The sequence below is a fragment of the Ochotona princeps genome, chromosome 27, assembly GCF_030435755.1.
Source record: "Ochotona princeps isolate mOchPri1 chromosome 27, mOchPri1.hap1, whole genome shotgun sequence".
NCBI lineage: Eukaryota > Metazoa > Chordata > Mammalia > Lagomorpha > Ochotonidae > Ochotona > Ochotona princeps.
In genome coordinates, this window is record NC_080858.1 from 9163177 (window position 1) to 9181742 (window position 18566).

The window sequence follows — 18566 nt, forward strand, 5'->3', positions numbered from 1 at the left end:
CTGGCAAGAGTCAAGAGTAACCACTGTGCTATCACAGTCGGATACGACATCATGTGGCTGACTCTCTGGTCTCCCAAGTTGTTCATCCTCCCGACTTAACAGGCTCTAATTAGAAGTCAAACAATTTTCTGTTCTCCAAGTTGTGCTAAGTCTCATATTACTCTCAGCACATTGTAACTCCTAGCTATAACATGGAAAATGAATTTTAACATCCTCAGACAGGAAGGCCAAGGTTACCACTTATATTTCTTTGATGTAGACTCTGTCTTCAGGTTTCTTCTATGAGAATTTTATAACATATGAGTAAATGCTATCACCAAGCTCCTGAGAAGAGTGACTGTGCCAACTTAGCGGTTGGCTTCACGCCCTGGGTGGAAACTGCCTGTGAAGGCTACCACGCTCACCTGGCGTCTCCACGCTGGTGCACGCCGACCTCACATTCTCTTCTTTCTCACAGGTGGATTTACAGTCAAGGTCCCCAGAAGCCATAGTCACAATTTCTGATCCAGAGTCTGTTGACAGGAAGAAACTAATACTGAATAATATGCAAAAGGAGTGTTTGCTTAACTTCTCATTTGCATGTAACCCAGCAGTCACAGAACATGAAGCTTAAGGTTCTAACACCCTGTTTTTTTTCAATACTGAATCAGAATTTATTACAACCAGATATCATCTCTTGGAACGCACAGATAAAAAATAGCAGAAACATGTTGAACGCCTACAAATTTAAGAAATGGGTGCTTTTAATTGTTAGGGCTATACTATTGTAATGATATGGAGAAAATCGGTGGGGAGGGGGGATGTGATTGGAGGAAGCAGAGGGGGAAGAGGGAATCCCTATTCCTACAAAACTGCTCTGTCGAAAATAATAACAATATTTTTTTAAAAGCAGCCTATTTTTCCATCAACACAGTGAATCCCCAAACATGCACGTCTAACACCCTATTTTTAGACCTCTTCCAAGTCCACTCACCACTTGAAGTCACTGTACTGTCTGCAGATGAAGTCTGTCTGGGCGATGGTCGTGTGAGATGTTCCCTGTCCAAAAGGTGGAAGAAATATCTTAGACTAGTGTCAGGTTTGGAGGAATCCCACAAAGCCCTATGAAGCAGGCACACCCGTGCCTGCGAAACACGGACAGCAGACCTGAGCTGTGGCAGATTCTTAGGGGGTGAGTGTCCAGCACCATGCTCCTTGAGGGGGAAAACAAAAAAGAAAACAAGTAGATTTAAGATCCAAGCATTTGATATTTTTCTATCTCAAAAGGTTAGTTTAATCAAACATTTTCACACTGTTTACTTTTCTCTCCTGGGGAGGATATGCACGGGTTGGAATGGGGCACACGGCTGTACACACCTTCCCGAGCTGTACTTACAAAAAAAGGTATCCAAATGTAGGTGTATTTACACATTTGATATTCAAATCTGATAAATTCCTGAGCAAAACAAATTCTATACTCAAAGGGCAGATCGAGATTTATTTCATGAACTTAGGATTTCTTTAGGCAGAACATTCTACACATGGGAATTAAAAAAACTGTATTTCTATTTATGAGAGTGTTACTCAACCTGAAGCTTCTCACCTAAAAATGACGTTGGTTCTATCTAGATAAATCATGCATCTGAAACTTAATCCACATCTCAAAGTTCTGAGGGATTACGTCTAAGGCAGCACCCATTGCTTGGCATTCAAAGGGAGCTTAACACACCTGTGCTCCAGCCTGCCAGGGCACATGTTGGAAAAGTCTTCCTGGAACCCCTGCGAGCACAATTATGTAAAAACAAACAAAAAAAAGTGGGAACATAATTCCCTCCTAAAAACCTTCTTATAAATAATTCTCATCATTTGCTTGAGAAACATTGAAATCATTAGCAGGTAACCAAAAAATGAAGACAGTGAAATATTCCGTAGTGAAACACAGAATTTATGATTAACCACCACAAGCAACAAAATGTTTTTATAGAGAGATTCTCTGTGTCATACACAGCATTCAGGAACTCCACCATGGAGTGGAGATCCCACTAGGGATGCCTGAACTTCCTGTCTCCACTCTGAATTCCAGCTTCCTGCTCTTGGGGCCCCTGACAGGCAGTGATGCTGGCTCAGGTGTTTGGGTTTCTGCAACCAGATGGGAGACCCAGACGGAGTTCCCAGGTCCTGGTTTTGATCATCTGGGCATGTGGGATGTGAATTGGTGAATGGAGGGACACACATTCTTCAAATCTCTTTAAAAAAAATTAGCTATCCAAGAAAAATATTTGCCACAGAAAGCTAGAGTTTAAATAAGATTTTGCTGAATTTATAGTTTTCAATACAATTACAGCAGCCTAAATCTTTCATGATTACTAGGTTAGAAATTATATTTATTTACTTATATTTCAATATTTACATAACAAAGTTATAAAAATGGAAGGAACACAGGACTGCTCCAGTTTCATTGAATATGACAAAAATATCAAAATGAGTTACTTTCTTAATAAAAAATAAGGTACATGTAATATTCCACAACAAAAAAATTCTCCATGTAACTTAAAATAATTTTATCACACTTTTATAAAAAATGAACTTTTGTCACAAAAGTATTCCTTTTCTATCTGCCAGGGCCATGGATACTTTAAGAAATAAAAAACATAATGTAATATTTCCTGTCCCATTAAACTCCTCTCCAGAATGAGAAGGGAACACAGACTTTTTGCAAACTTCGTATTATCGAACAGTCAAATCACCATGTTCTTTGAAGTCAAAATAACAGCCACAGCAAAAATAATTTACTTTCACTCTGCTAGAATTTGGTTTACCATGTTGTGCTTCCCCAGGCCTTTACATGTGAATCATTTCAATATGGAGCTTTTGCTCAATCTATTTATTGATTCAACAAAGGAAGGTGTGTGATTTTGAAGAAATCTCATCTATTCAGGAGCCACACATTGCTACATTTTTATTAAGCAGTTCTAAGATATGCAACAAGTTATTTACCAAATCACCAGTCTCTAAATCTCTGCTCACAGAACAGTCACACACGCAGCACACCTGACTGCTGACTGTCTGCACATCTAGACCTCTGGCTGCTTTTATTCCTCCTTTATGAAAACCACCAGGGGAAAGCAATGTTTTTCAAACTTCATGTCCAGTTTAGAATGATAGTTCATGCAATTTGGCTTGCAGCTCCCCGGCCCAAGGTTGTCTTGTGTGTATGGAGAAGGGGTTGCAGTGACTCAGCCAACACTTGGCAGGCCTGTCCCTTCTCCCAGGCTGACAGCCACCACGTTAGTAACCAGCAATCCAGGCACACCGCACCCTCGCAGCGCAACCATGAAACCCACCCAGACTATCAAAGGGATGACCTTACAGGTACTTTTTTAAAACCAGGGAAATTCAAGAGGCTGAGTATGAGCAAAGAAGAAAAAAAATATTCATTCAACTTACAAGATGGGCTGGAGTCAATGAATTCTAACACAGGTTGATAACACAGAACAGGAGAAATGTGCCTCCTGCCCAAGCCATTCAAATATTCAGCTGCATAACCTTCTATGAAAATCCACGATCCAGCCCATTTGCCTTTGGCAGAAAGAGCCGAATGGAGGGTGGAGTAGCCACGGTACTCAGTCAAGCTGGACAGAACCTCCCATGGGCTGAGCTCGCCAATGCAGGCCACTCTTTCCCACACACAGTACAACATCAAGCACAGTAAGAAGTAATGTTTAAGATGTTGATAATGGCAATTAATCAGCCTGCACAAAATCCCAGGGACACTTTATCTTTGCTATTCTAAATGTATTGCTGCTTTAACTACATAGTCTATGACCAGAAATCAGAAACCTTTAACCATTCTACTATGAAACAGCATTGCAGGTGGATCATTACCTTGCTGTGCTGTGCCACCAGTCTGTGCTATAACCTCTGATTGCATTTATTTATTGTGTCACCCAATGCTAGTGAAATAAATCAATATGATTTTCTGATAGCAAGAGAAAAATTAGAGTCCATCTAGAGTGACTTCAGACCACACTCGGGTTCATTCGAAAGTGTAGGAACGTTCAGCTGACCTTGAAAAGATTAGCTCGCCTGAAACCGAAACAAAACTGCATTTCCTTATAAGTGCTTCTACATTTCTATCTAACAGCTCACCACACCCTCCCGTCCATGGGTCACACTCAGCTCTCCCATGTCCCAGCTTTGCAAGTGGCAATGCTACTTATTCCCCAGGACTCTTCACGTTGCTTCTGCACACAGCTGGAAAGAACAGGACAGACACTGGCCGGGAACTCGAGAGATATTTTTAAGTTGATCCTGCTCTTTGCTGCAATAAATCTCTTCATCCTGGTGGTAATGTATCTTAGACGACAACATGCAGTAACATGAAACAGAGCACAAAGGGAGGCCAGACACCTAGTGTTAGCGACATGGGACACTTCTGGAGCAACCCGCTCAAGGTTGCGGCTGAGCTTCACACTGCCTGGTCTGGTTCTGGGGGGTCACCATGGGACCAGCTGCTGGGTTTTGAGCATTTACTGCGATCCGGGCATCGTATGTGTGTCACAACACATTTTAGTGCAGTCATTTCTGAGACTGCAGTGAGAGAGAAAGCAAAACAAGTGTGTTGGAAAATGTTCATGAAGCTGACTTTTAGAGTACCTTGGGACTCAAATGAGGACCTACACACATCCAATTTTGCCAAGTTTGGAGAAGTCTTTGGATGTCTTTTAATGGCTGGGGCGGGGGGGCGAAGAAGGGAGGGAGACCGTGACTAGGAAAAGGCAGGGATACTGAGGAGCAACTACTCTAAGTGGACCCATTCCCAAACCAGTGAAGGACTATCCTGCTGGGCCCTCCATCTTCCATTCCTGCAAGATTATTTCTGTGGCTTAGACAGAAGTCACATTAGCAACCACAAGACAAGGAGCCCACCAACACCACACCAGAATAGTCAGATGATCTCTCTGAATATTCTGGAAAAGGAGAGTACAGTCCTTTATTGTCCCATGGAAGAAACATCACTAGAAGGCCAGGCTGTGTGTTCCAGGAAAGACTGTTGTGCCAGGTAGGGTCTGTGGGCAGTGTGGATAGCAGACAGGACTGCAGAAATAGGAGAGGTGAAACCAGTTTCCTGGTCCCACAATTTTTCAAAGATTAAGTATCCACAGGATCCACTAGAAAGGGGAAGGAACCCCATGAAAAGAAAGGCCTTCCTTTCATCACCAATGTCCGGGCAGACACTGTTTTCTAAATGTAGCCCACTGGCTTTGTTTCCATGCCCTGCTTAGGCCACATATGTGTATGTATGTAAATAACACAACATGAGTATGTGCATATTCAAATCCTCTGTGGAACCCTGTAAAGTAGCATCTCTTCCATGGGGATCCTAACATTCAAAATTAGGCCACTCGTTCAAGTTCACAAAGTGATCAAGAAATAGAGACCGTGTTAAGTCTACTTCTTGATTCCCAAGACTCTACCATGTAACTAAACACTCAAAGGCGCTACTGAGACAGGGAGGATTCAGGAACACAAAAATAGAAAGCAAAGAATGACCCTCTTTGGGCACCAATCATGCCGATTGTTTCATCTATATTCTTCATCATGAAACTCACTCCACACTATTTTGAACGAAATTTCAGGTATCAAAACATTGCCTCCATCAATATTTCAGTATGAGTGTGTAAAAGATGATGACCTGAAATAACATACTGCTTTTTTCATCTCTATACCAAAATATCCCACATTTATCAATTAAGAACTTATAAAGAACATCCCAAGTTGAGCTCCAAATTATGTGATTGTGAGATGTTCTTTATGGAGAAAATCATCAGGTTAGAGTCCCTGCCTTCTCTCAAGAATTAAGATGCTTGCATCCCACATCGGTGTGCCTGGGTTAGAGTCCCAGACCCACTTGGGATCCAGCCTGCTGATAATGTGCCCCCTGGGAGGCAGCAGGTCATAACTTAACTGCTCAGGTACTTGGGTTCCTGCTATGGTTGTGGGAAACCTGGAGGGTGTTATAGGATCCTGGCAGAGAGCCGGCTGTCATGGGCATTGTGGGGCAGGGTGAGTGAACTAGCTAGGAAAGATATTGTTCTGTCACTGTTGGCCTTATAAGTAAGCAAAAGCAAACTTTCAACAGTGGTATTAAAAGTTTCTTATAAATACCTAATTCATTGTTAGCTTGTACTGTGTATTCTGAAAAGGATGCCAGAGTATCACTCCCTTTATAAATATAAAATACGTCCAGCCAGACACAGAAAGCCAAGTAATGCGTGTTCTGTCTCCTGTGTGGAAGTAGAAAAAAAATCATGTCTGAACTTAGAAAAGTGCTCCCTAGGGAGTGGGAAGAGTGGGAGGCCACACCCTAGAGGGAGGCTGAGTGACAGGCAGCCAAACCAGGAGAGGAAGTTCTCGCGCTCTGCAGCCCAGTGAAACGACCATAGCTTGCCAGAACGTATAGTATGTTGCCAGAGTATCCAAAGAACCAGAAGAGATGAGCTGCTAGGTTCAAAAAATAGAAGAAATGGAAATGCTACTTACATTGTACACACACGTGAAATGTATTGTACCTCATAGAAACGCACTAATCAAAAAATGGTTTAAAAAATAGACAAACCTCAGAGACCATGAACTCCATCTGAACTCCCCTGTCCCTTTTGTCTTCACTTTAAAAATAACAGATCTTAAGTCCTTAAGAACACCACTCCAAAGGCACGTGTGGGAAAGCAGTAAGTGAGCTCACTCACTATTTGCTGTAAATGTTTTAAGAAAGTCCTGCGGTTTCTGAAAATACCAATGCACAGCTATCCGGGACACCAAAACAATGCAAGGTACTGGAAGTATCTTGGCTAAAGACACTCTGCCAGGTCATGACCCAGTGCACAAATAAACATGGTGCATCCGGGACACAAAAGACAGCAAAGGAGGACAATGTCATTCGAAGCAGGGAGTGAACTCAGCATGCCTGGGTGAAATAGCTGAGAAACGAGGAGCTCCTTTTGAAGAGTCACAGAGACCAAGCCAGGGAAAGCGGTTTTCCCAGCTCCTAATCTTTGATCATTACTGCTCAACTGGAGATACTGGACTGTCAACATTTTCTGATATGACAAAAAGAGTTTAGTGGAACAGTTGTTTTTTGATCTGGGCCCTGATGGTCTAACAGAAGTTTGATGAATGGACAAGCAGAGTTCTGGGTGGGGAAACAGCATGAACAGGTTTTTGGGATACATTTCAACATTCTATGTTCTCGGGTTTGGCTGATAGCCATAAAGGAAGTGATGCGAAAATTAAAGTGGAAACGTAGGTTATGGCTGCATTAGGGAGACTCAAATATGAGGTCAAAATGTTTATTAAAAGGTTATACACCCAAAAATCCACCATTAAAACTAACTGGTTAGGCAAAGTCTCATGCTGAAGTCCATTGGGATGAATGTGAATTGCATATATTTTTTAGTTTTATTTGAAGGATCATCCAAAATTCCTGGAAAATGTATAGCAGGAAATAAATGGTTTTTTAAAAAGCTGCACTGAAATAAACTTTCCTTTTAATTCCATTTTCCATGAATCTTTTGAAGTATCATTACAGTTTGTTCAAATATCTGATACTTATCCATATTAAAGAAAATTCTTAGAAAAATATATACTTTCTAAAGATTTACTCATTTGAAAGGCAGAACAACAGAAAGGGGACAAGGAGATGGGAAATGATCTTGCATCCACTGGCTCACTCTTCCAACCTCCAGCAAACAACCACAAAGGCTATGGGATGGGACAGGCCTAGCCAGGTGACCCTTACGCCAGCTTGGATTTCCCCTTGGGCGGGAGGGGCTCAAGTACTTGGGTCACCATCTGCTCTTTTGCCAGGCGCGTCAGAAGTGAGCTTGAGTGGAGCAGGCAGGATTCGAACCAACACTAATACAGAGTGCCATCATAACAGACAGCAACTTAACTCACTGAGCCACAACACTAGTCCTCTCGGTAGAAAAGTGTGTTCTAGGGACCGGCGGCATGACCTAGAGGCTAAAGTCCTCGCCTTGAACGCCCAGGATCCCATATGGGCGCCGGTTCTAATCCCAGCAGCTCCACTTCCCATGCAGCTCCCTGCTTGTGGCCTGGGATAGCAGTCGAGGACGGCCCATAGCTTTGAGACCCTGCACCCACGTGGGAGACCTGGAAGAGGTTCTGGGTCCCCGGCTTCGGATTGGCACAGCACTGGCCGTTGCGGTCACTTGGGGAGTGAATCATCAGATGGAAGATCTTCCTCTTTGTATGTCTGATTTGTAATAAAATAAAAACAAATCTTTTTAAAAAAAAGAAAAGTGTGTTCTAAAGTGAGCTTTCCACTTGCTCAGGACTCAAGGTAGAGGGATGAAGGGAATTACGTGGGGGCTGGTTCAGGGGACAATGATGACACAGAATATTCAGTGAAGCACACACTAGCCAAAGTCAGGCTGAGAAGCGGTAGCATTAACCACAAAGACCAGCCAGCGGATGAGGGAAGACACTGAAAGTGGAGCAGGAGGGGACAGGAGGGGACCTGCCCATTTCCCCAGGACTGACCGATAGACCTCTCTACTGCAATGGCTCCTGCGCAGCCTCCTGAATGGCCGTCAAGACCATGGACCAAGCAATTCAGCCACATATTATAATGAGAATGGGTGAGGAGATCCTTGTAGATGTGCAAGGCAAGAAACGAAGAGAGACAAAACACTCGGAAGGGAACTCTGATTCTTGGGGATGAAATATCTACAAGCATCGTACTGAGAGGGACTGACGCATACGGAAGGGGCCATACCCTTTGAAGCCTGATAAACTGAAATGGGAATCTCGGGCTTGCTACTTCATAGCTGAGTGGTGCCGGGCAAGGTACTTAACTGCTCCAACTTGAGGCAGCTCATGCATAAAGCCACCAGAGCTCTTACCACTCAAACAGTGGAGGGGATCAGTGGTAGGACAGGGGAAAGGCTCTCCCGAATACGCAGAGCCCACTGCACAACCCAGGCCCATTTCTTCCGACCCTGCTGAGTGAAATCGGTGCCACAGGAAGGGGAAATTACTAATAACTGAACATCCTGTAAGCTTCCAAGTCCAACTTCCCTTATTACAACTCTATCAAAAACGACGAAGGAATAGCAAAACATATCCACTTCCTTTTTCTTTCTCCATTTTAGCTACTCTGTAAGACAGATGCTAACGGACACAAAATAACCATCAGATCTAAACACTGGAAGAGTTAGAACTTATGTAACTCAGTAATAAGAAATGTAAGTGCATTTTTAAAAAATGGGCAAAGGATCCCAAAAAAGATACCCAAATGGCCAACACACACATGCAAAGATGCCCAACATCTGAGAAGTGCAAATCAGAACCACCATGTGACCGCATTTGGCATTCACAGAGATGGCGAATCCAAGAGAAGCTAGGCCGAGGAGCAGTGTGGAGGATTGAGGTTGGGAATATCAAAGGATGAGGCTACGCAGGAAATTGACTTTTGCAGTTCCTCAAAATGTTAGCGTCATCTTAGGTCACAACACTGTTACTTCTAGGTATATATCCAAAACAACTAGAAACCTGTTTTCATGAAAACTTCTACATTAAAAGTTCCAAATATTATTGTTTACAATAGCCAAAAAGCTGGCTCAAATGCATAAATAACATGTCGTACTTCCATACAAGGAAGTATTATTCACTCCTAACAATGAATGAAATTCTCTATTATGTGTAATGACATGGATGAAATTTCACAATCTTATGCCAACTGAAAGAATCCAGGCATCAGAGGACGTATTATATTCATCTTATTTCGTTTACACAAGACAGGCAGAATGGGTTCATCTACAGAGTGGAAAGAATCAGTACTGTTGTCCAGGAGCTGACAGAGGAACAAGACAGGGGTGGGGGGTAAGGAGAAGACTGCAAAGGGACAGAGTTTCTTTTTGGAGTGATCAAAATGTTCTAAAGTTGACTATCGTGATGGGTGCCCCATTATGTAAAACCATTCTAAACTACTTAAATGAACAATTTAAACTCAAACATGGACTGTACTAAGTAAAGGAAAGCAATGGCAAATTCCAAGATCCTGAAACACAGCTGTTTGTTCCAACTGGCTGATGAAACTAAGAGCTCAGGCTCTGGCTGCCAACTAGGGAAGGGCCCAACCACTTCTCAAGCAACGACCTTCTCAGATATTATCTTTTATGGTAAAGAGATAAAATTAGAGGGGTCAGTGTGGTGGTACCGTGGGCTAATTCTCTGCCTGCAGCACCTTCATCCCATAGGGGACTCAGCCTCCTGCTCATGCTCTGGGAGAGCGATAGAGAATAGTTCAATTCCCGGAGCTCTTGCAACCATGTGGGAGATGAGGAAGAAGTTCCTGGCTTCATATTGACTCACCTCCAGCCACTGCAGCCATTTGAGGAGCAAAGCAGCAGATGCAAAGCTGATCTTTTCCCTTCTCTGTAAATCTGCCTTGCAAAATAAACGAATCTTTTTCAAAACATTAGCATTCAAATTTCAGCCAAGAGAAATCTTGAGGTCTGGCCATGGGTTGTGGTACCTAACAAAAGTCTACCATCAAACATGATCTAAGCCTTGGCCTTGATTCTTGCAGGATCAATGGTATCTGAGGCTTTCACAGACATCAGTGAACCAAAGTCCTAAACCAGCCTGCCTGTCACACAGCAAAGGCAGCACGCTCCATCAAGCTCCTGTGGGGGAAGCTCAGCTGACGACGGCTGTGTACAGCACTCCAGGGACCTTCTCCCCTCCAAGACACCAGCTCACTGGTGAGAGACTGCAGAGCCCGATTTAAGTATAAAAGATACAGCAGAGATGACAGGAACACAAGTGTTATTCACATCACCCCTACTCCAGCTCTGAGCAAGACAGCTTTGTGAGAGATTCAGTGACTCTCCCATGGCCTCTGAGAGCAGAGGAGGCTCCAGTTTTTGAGAAGGAGAGCAGGAAACTGGGCTCAGCAGAGTGTCTTGGAGCACAGGGCTGGTCCATAGCAATATCTTGGATCAGCTAAAACTCAAAGGCCTGCATCCCAGGCCAGAGCTCACCAGCAGGGCACCAACATCAGGTAGAGGCCTACGGCCCACTGGGAGAGACTTGCTTTAACTATTTCATTGCCAGCTTTTTGCACAAGCCTGGCTTGTGCAAACCAAGCAGGGGCCCAATCAATGGATATCTAAATGCAACCCAGCCAAATGACAGCATGGGCAGCTGGGGCATTGCCTGTGCCAACACTCCCCCAACCATGATCAGAACATATAGAAAATAGAACACAAAAGTGCACACAAAATCACACCTTAGAACTCAATGCCAGACTGATAAAATGGAATGTTGAGTCATTCCTAATGGTTGCAGGGTTGATCCACAGGCCTGTTACAATGAATAGCAGTTCTGTACCTTCCCCAGGACAGGTAGAGATGTGTGGCTGGATCTCTTAACCTCAGCTATGGCTGGACCATAAATCGATCTCAGAGGCAGGCAGCCCATTGCAGCATGGGCAGTGGCCCTATCCCAAACTGTTCTGGATTCAATAGGGTATAGGCTCTAGGTTTAATACTACACCATGTAGCCCCAAAACTACCAGCTTCATTTCCCCCCCAATACCATGCAACATAGTCTGAACAAATTAATTGCTTGGATGAAGAAAAGCTCTACTGGTGCTAAGACATCGTGTAGAAACTTGCAGCTGCCAACCAGTGCGAACTGGTATGGGGGCAGACTGAACCAAGTCAGGCTATAACACCTGCCAGCAAATGCCAAGTTGAGACAGGCCATGCCAGACTGGGCTGCAGCACCCACAAGCACCCACGAGACCAGGACAGGGGGTTGAGCCTGGGAAGGGAGTAGTGGGGACGCCATTGCTAGGCCACAGCTCATATTGGCAAGCGAATCAGGCTTGGCCTATATGTGAACTGGGTTAGGGGGAAAGTCAAACTGGAGTCGCCAATTGTATCCAAAGGTATAGGTATGAGCCACAATTAGGGCAGGCGGGTTGGGCTTTGCCACAGCATCAGCTGGCAAGTGCTGGAACTGGCGGGGTGGGGGGGAGCGGCAAATTCTGCAAATTGGACCATAGAATTATCTGGAGAGTGCAAGATCTGGCGTGGGGAGTATGTCCAGTGTGGAGGTTGTGGGCTCCTGTTTGATGGGCTGCAATTTCCACTGGTGAGAAGAACCAGAACGAGGGAGGGACTGGCTAGACAGGGGTGGCACCCACTGGCATGAGTGTGTACTGGAGGGTGGAATGGGTTGTGTTGAGTTAGGCATAAATGCCCAATGATGTATACAAGATCTCAACAGGATGTGGGGCAGACCAGAGCAGCCCACTGTCCATGATGGCAGGCACAGGAGTCAGAGCAGGGGAACTGGTCCAGTGGGATTATCGGGGGTTGCTTTAACTAGGCTGCAGCCCCCCTGGGCTGGGCTGGGCTGGGCTGGGCTGGGCCACAGCACACATTAATTTGCTAAGGATGGAGGGCACAGCAAATTGAATCAGCTACCCCAGTGAAGCTTGCCAGCACATTTCTGGTCCAATGGAGACTTGGAGGTGGACTTTGACAGTCAATCAATCTTGGAAGGAAGACCTTAGGGCTGCAACATCTCAGAGCTACCAAAAACACAGGAACAGAACCCTCAGAAAATGCTCCACAACGGGGAACCTGGGAGAACATCAGGTGGCAATTCCCCATCCTGGGGAGAGTGGAGGTTGGGAGGCTGGGCATGGTTGCTGCTCTTGTGTCTCCCTTTCCTCCATATACGGAAAGAAAAAGAAAACATGTAAGCAATGGTTTCACCCACGATTCCCTTCTTACCCTGATCAACTACATAAACATCATCGATAATAAAATTTTAAAATTAAAAATAGCAACAACAACAACATGGAGCTGGCACTGCAGGACTCCACTGGTTGGAGTTACCATAACCCCAGCCATGCCCTCACTACAGCTAAGGCCATGCGTGACACCCCCACTACTTTGGGTTGACACAGTCATGATTCCAGCCACTGCACACTGAGAGCTGGTCCACCTGCAACATCAGAACCCCCTAAGAGGTTACCACCAAGGTCCACACATTCCTGCTGGGATGGACAAGACTGCTGCCAGCCTGCCACCACTGCCACCACTGCCACCAACCACAGCAGGAGATGTGCGAGGGCTCCATCACCAAACTGACACCCTCAGCCACAGGTGCAGGCACCCACCACCAAGGTCATCTTTACAGAGCGATCCGGACAACTCCAAATCATCAAACATCAACATTAAGACACAGTAAGTATGAAGAAGTACAATGATGGCACACTCCCAAAGGAAAACAGTCATGCTGTAGTGACAGTCCTGGCAAGAAAATTGACAAAATGCCCAACAAAGAAGTCCAAACATTGATTATAAGGAAACTGACTGGTACACAAAAAAATCCATATAGACATTAAGAAAAATCAGGAAACTGCATAATATTAATAAGAAATTCAACAAAGAAATAAACAGCTTAAGAGGCACTCATATTGCAGAAAATAATGCGCCACATCAAAGATCCAGTGGGAACCCTCATCAATGAGATCAAACAGAAAAAAGCTTAGCTGAACCTGGAGAAGGGGCTTGTAAGATTTTTCGGCCACACAGATCAGTCAGAATGAAGATATTCAGAGACCATTGAGATCCCCTAAATGAGCAAATACCTGAGTTTGGGATGTGCAAAGAAGAGGTGTGTTTAAAACAAAAAATAGCTGTAAAGCTCCCCCGTCTAGGTTAAGCTGGACATCCAAGTGCAGGAGACACTGAGGACTCCAACAGGCATGAGCAGAAATGACCCTCACTGAGACACAAGGCAGATGACCCTCCAGAGCACATCGCAGACGAGAATGTTTAAGAATGCAAGAGAAAAGCACAAGTCACATCTAAGGAATACCATTAGGCTAATGAAAAATTCCTCAGCAGAAATCTTACAAGGCAAGAAGGAATGGAGTAACATATTTCAAGTTCTGGGAAAAAAAACTGTCAACCAATCAATAGTACCAAAGCCCTTTTATTCTCTTGTCTTAAATGGGTAGGTTTCAAAACACAATACCAACAGCAATGTTAACAAATACATTTTAAAAATACATGTAGATGGGGCTAGATGTCCAAAAAACAAGTCCACATGGGACAAGCCAGCTGCTCCCCTAGGGCTGAGCACAAGGCAAGAACAGCACCTAAGGAATCCTTTGCACCCTTGGACTCCAATGAACTGCAGGCCAGGGGACCACTGTTCCCCTGGCTGCAAAGCCCCTCCAACATCAAACTCCCACATCATGGGGATAAGGCCTTTGGTTGTACTGTGGGATCCAGGCTGCTTCCTGAGAATCTGAGAGTCTGTGGCCATCACTGCCCCCCTGACAGGTGCCAGCAAGGGCAGCTGAGCCCAGCCGAGGCCCTTGGCACCAGGCACCTGTGTCCTCCCCACTCTGGCCTGGAGTACTGCACACCTACAGCCCAGTTGGGCCAGTGAGCAGGCACTGACTCCATCAGGGGCAGGGCTTATCAGGGAGCACATTCTGATTGATCCACTCCGAGCCCTCCCATCTCCTCCAGGTCCAGTCACCTGCCAGACCTCATCGAGTATGAGGACCAAAGTGGCTGTCCTGAACCAGCCAGGGGCCAAGTGAACCTCCCCCACCCTAGATGATAAGGACTCAGGGTCCAGGTGTCCTGAACCTCCTCCTATGGAGATGGTCTTAGAGGCCAGCCTGCAACCTGGACTCACCAAAAGGCCAGGGAACACCTGCTGGGCTGAACATGACCTCCCCTCTGCCCCAGCCTCCCCAGACATTTCCATCTTTTTAAATAAAGCAGAACTAAAGACTTGGCAAGGGGATTATTCACCACCCAGTCAGCTTTACCTAAGATACTGAAGGGGGTCGTGAAGACACATAAAAGGACAAAACCAACTGGAAGAACAGATACAAACAGAATGAATCATTATCAACACAGGATTTCCAACAATAAGAATGAATATGAAAAATAAGAACATAGGCTATGAAAAGCAAGCAATGAAATAAATAATAGGACCGGACTAAGTCATTATTTCTCAACAAATACTGCAAAATTAAATGGATTAAATTCCCCCAATTAAAAGATACATATAGGCTGAACAGATGTTTTTTAATGACCTAACGACATCCTGGCTTCAAGAGCTCACCTCACCAGCAAAGACACAAAGACATTGAAAGGATAGAAAAAAACATCCCATGCAAAACAGAATGGATAGCATGCAAGGGCAGCTAAACTTACATCAAACAAAATACCCTTTGAGACAAAAACAGGACAGGAAGACTAGGTCATTTGATGACTGCAGGATTAGCTCAACAGAAGATGTAACAATAATAAATACACAAGCACCTATTGCCAGAACATGCAATTTCATTTTTTTTAAAAAAATGACATAGCAGGGACAGAATCCAATACAACAGCAGTAAGGGACTTCACCATCCCACTTTCATCACTCAGATTGCTTGCCACCAAAGGAAAAAAAAAATCCCAGAAAGAACATCAGAATTAAACTATACCACAAAATGGATGCAAGTCTGTTTATAGAACATCCCACTCCAGAGGTGCAGATCATACCTTCTTTTTGTGATTTCATGGATGATTTTCTAGGACAGATTATGTCTTAGGCCACACATCTTAACAATTTTTCAAAAATCACATCATGTATCTTTATCTGAACAAAATGGAATAAAACTGGAAAATGAAACCGCAAGAACTTATAGGGATCACACAAGCATACGGAGGGCAAATGACGCAGGATGGGCTCACTGAAAAAATGTGGGTGGGGGAGAATTTTGATACTTCTGGAGACAAATGAGAATGGAAACATCACATATGCAAATGTATGCAGATGAAATAAGATTGTTATGAAGGGAAAGTGTGTACAGTAAGTTCCTAAGTTAACAACAGACAGAAATGCATCCAATAAACAGCAGTGCATCTAAAGGGCACGGAGAAGCAACAGCAAACAAGTCCAAGTTAGAAGGAATCCACTTTAGTAAAAGGATCAGTTTGATGAACAATTTTTTTGAAAAGATAAATCCATGAAATTTTAAACACACTGACCAAGAGAAATTTTTTAAAAAGAGAGAAGACTAAAACAAGTCAAGTAGCTGCCTGCAATGCTGACATACCATGTGGTCAGGGGTTCAATTCCCAGCTGCTTCACTTCCCATCCAGCTCCCCGATAGTGTACTTAGGAAAGCAGCAGCAGATGGTCCAATTGCTGTGACCCATGGACCCACATGGGAGACTTGGATGCAATTCCTGGTCCTGTCTTAAGTCTGGCCCACTCCTGGCCCTTAAAGCCATCTGGGGAGTGAGCCAGTACCTGGAGAAGCTCTCTCAGCCTTTTAAATAAACAAATAAATGAATAAAAGAAGATATCAGGGCTAGTATCATGGTGGAGTAGGTTAAGCCTCTGCCTGTAGTGCTGGCATCCCAAATGGGTGCTGGTTCAAGTCCGGCTGCTGTACTTCCAATCCAGATGCCTATGGTGGTCTGGGTAAGCAGGAGAATATGCTCCAAGTCTTGGGCCCCTGCACTCACTTGTGGGAGATCCAGATGAAGTTCCTGGCTCCTACCTTTGGACTGCCCAATTCCAGCCACTGCAGCCATTTGGGGAGTGAACCAGAGGTTGGAAAATATCTCCGTCCCTCCCTCCCTCCCTCTGTCTAGTGTCTCCTTGTCTCGCCATAACCCTGTCTTTCAAATAAAAGTAAGTGGATCATTTTTGAAAAGGGATATGTTACAACTGATACCACAGAAATGAAAAAGGATCATCAGGAAGTATAAAGAGTAGCTAGACATCTACCACATGGAAAGCACAGAAATGGGTAAGTTTGGGGTACAACCCCATGAGAACTGAATCATAAAGACAACAAAACTAAGCCAGATGATAATAAATAAGAACGAGTCAAGAATAAATACTGAAATGGGAAGTCTCCCAAATTCATTTCATGAGGTACGTTACCCTGATTCCAAGATCACACAAGGACAAAACGAGACTAATCTCCCTCAAAGACAGAAGCAAGAACTCCCAACAAAATACCAGAGGCCACTAGCTCCCACAGCACATCCAAAACATCAACTGGCATTCGTCCTAAAGATTCAACAAACACAAATCGAACACGAAGCACATCACATGGACATGATGAGGCCTAAGACTGGGACCACAGTGATAGATGCAGAAAAGGTATCCAATAGAGCTCAACATCCATTCATCGCAAAAACACTAAATTCATAGGCAGCAACAGACCGAATGAGGAAGACACACAAAAGCAAACCTTATCTGTGAGGTTTACAACAAAAAAGGAAGTCCATTCTTTCTCAATATGCAGAAAAGTTTTACTGAGGGCAATTAGGCAAGGAAAAGATAACACGAAATAGTAAAGAAAGAAGTCAAAATTGCCAGTTTGCAATTGGCATGTGTGTATATACCAAACCCGAAATACTACAGCAGAAGACTGAAAACCGATCAGCAAATTGAACAAAGATGCCACAAATAAACTAACAAATTGGTAGCATGTTTATGCATCAGTAACTAACTTGCTAAGAAAGGAATAACAGTAATCCCACTGAAAATAAATTAAATGCCTAGGAATAAATTTAACAAAAGGTGTAAATACATCTTCACTAAAAATTACAAAACAATGATGAAGGGCCCAGCACAGTGGCCTAGTGCCTAAAGTCCTCACCTTAAAAGTGCCAGGATCCCACATGGGTGCTGGTTCTAATCCCGGCAGCCCCACTTCCCATCCAGCTCCCTGCCTGTGGCCTGGGAAAGCAGTTGAAGATGGCCCAAAACCTTGGGACCCTGCACTGACTTGGGAGACCTGGAAGAAGCTCCTGGCTCCTGGCTTCAGATCGGCTCAGCTCCAGCCATTGCAGCCATTTGGGGAGTGAACCATCAGACAGAAGATCTCTGTCTCTCCTCCTCTCTGTATATCTGCCTTTCCAATAAAAATAAATAAATCTTTAAATAACAATAACAACAACAACAAACCAATGATGAAATAAATTCGGCCAGAGGAAAGTAAATAGAAACACTGAGTTCGTGGGTTGGACAAATACCGTTAAAAATGTTCGTATCACCCAAACCAAATGTATAGATTCAAAGCAACATTTAATAAAATATTGAAGACATTTTTCAGGAACTAGGGGGGAAGAAAACCTAAAATTAATATGCAAGTATAGAAGAACCCAGAAAGTCAAAACAATCTTCAACAAAAAGAACAAGAAAAAGCATACTTAAAAGTGTATTACAGAGCTAGCCCACGCAACTACCACGATGGCACGCAGGGAAGCGCGTAGGTCAGTGGAACAGAACAGAGATCCCCCAAATCCACACATCCACAGCCCTGTGAGTCTCTACCGAAGTCACCAAGATAACTGATACAAAGTGATGGGAAAACAGGGGGCCACACTCAGAAAACCCTGGAGCTGTTCTCGTGTACAAATCAACTCAAAACAGAACAATGTCTTCAATGGAAGACCTAAAACAATAAGCTGCTAGAAAAACTTGGGGCAAATACTTCAAGACAAGGC

General features: G+C 44.0%; 1 protein-coding gene across 1 annotated transcript in view; it reads right to left on the reverse strand.

The window, feature by feature from the left end:
• The window catches only part of IRAG2 (inositol 1,4,5-triphosphate receptor associated 2), a 126691-nt gene that overhangs the window by 30575 nt on the left and 77550 nt on the right, over positions 1-18566 (reverse strand). The window contains exons 23-25 of the mRNA XM_058655676.1: positions 1147-1193; positions 974-1038; positions 405-512 (exon numbers count right to left, since the gene is read on the reverse strand). Of these exons, the coding sequence (XP_058511659.1) occupies positions 405-512; positions 974-1038; positions 1147-1193 (220 nt within the window). The remainder of the gene's footprint in view (positions 1-404; positions 513-973; positions 1039-1146; positions 1194-18566) is intronic.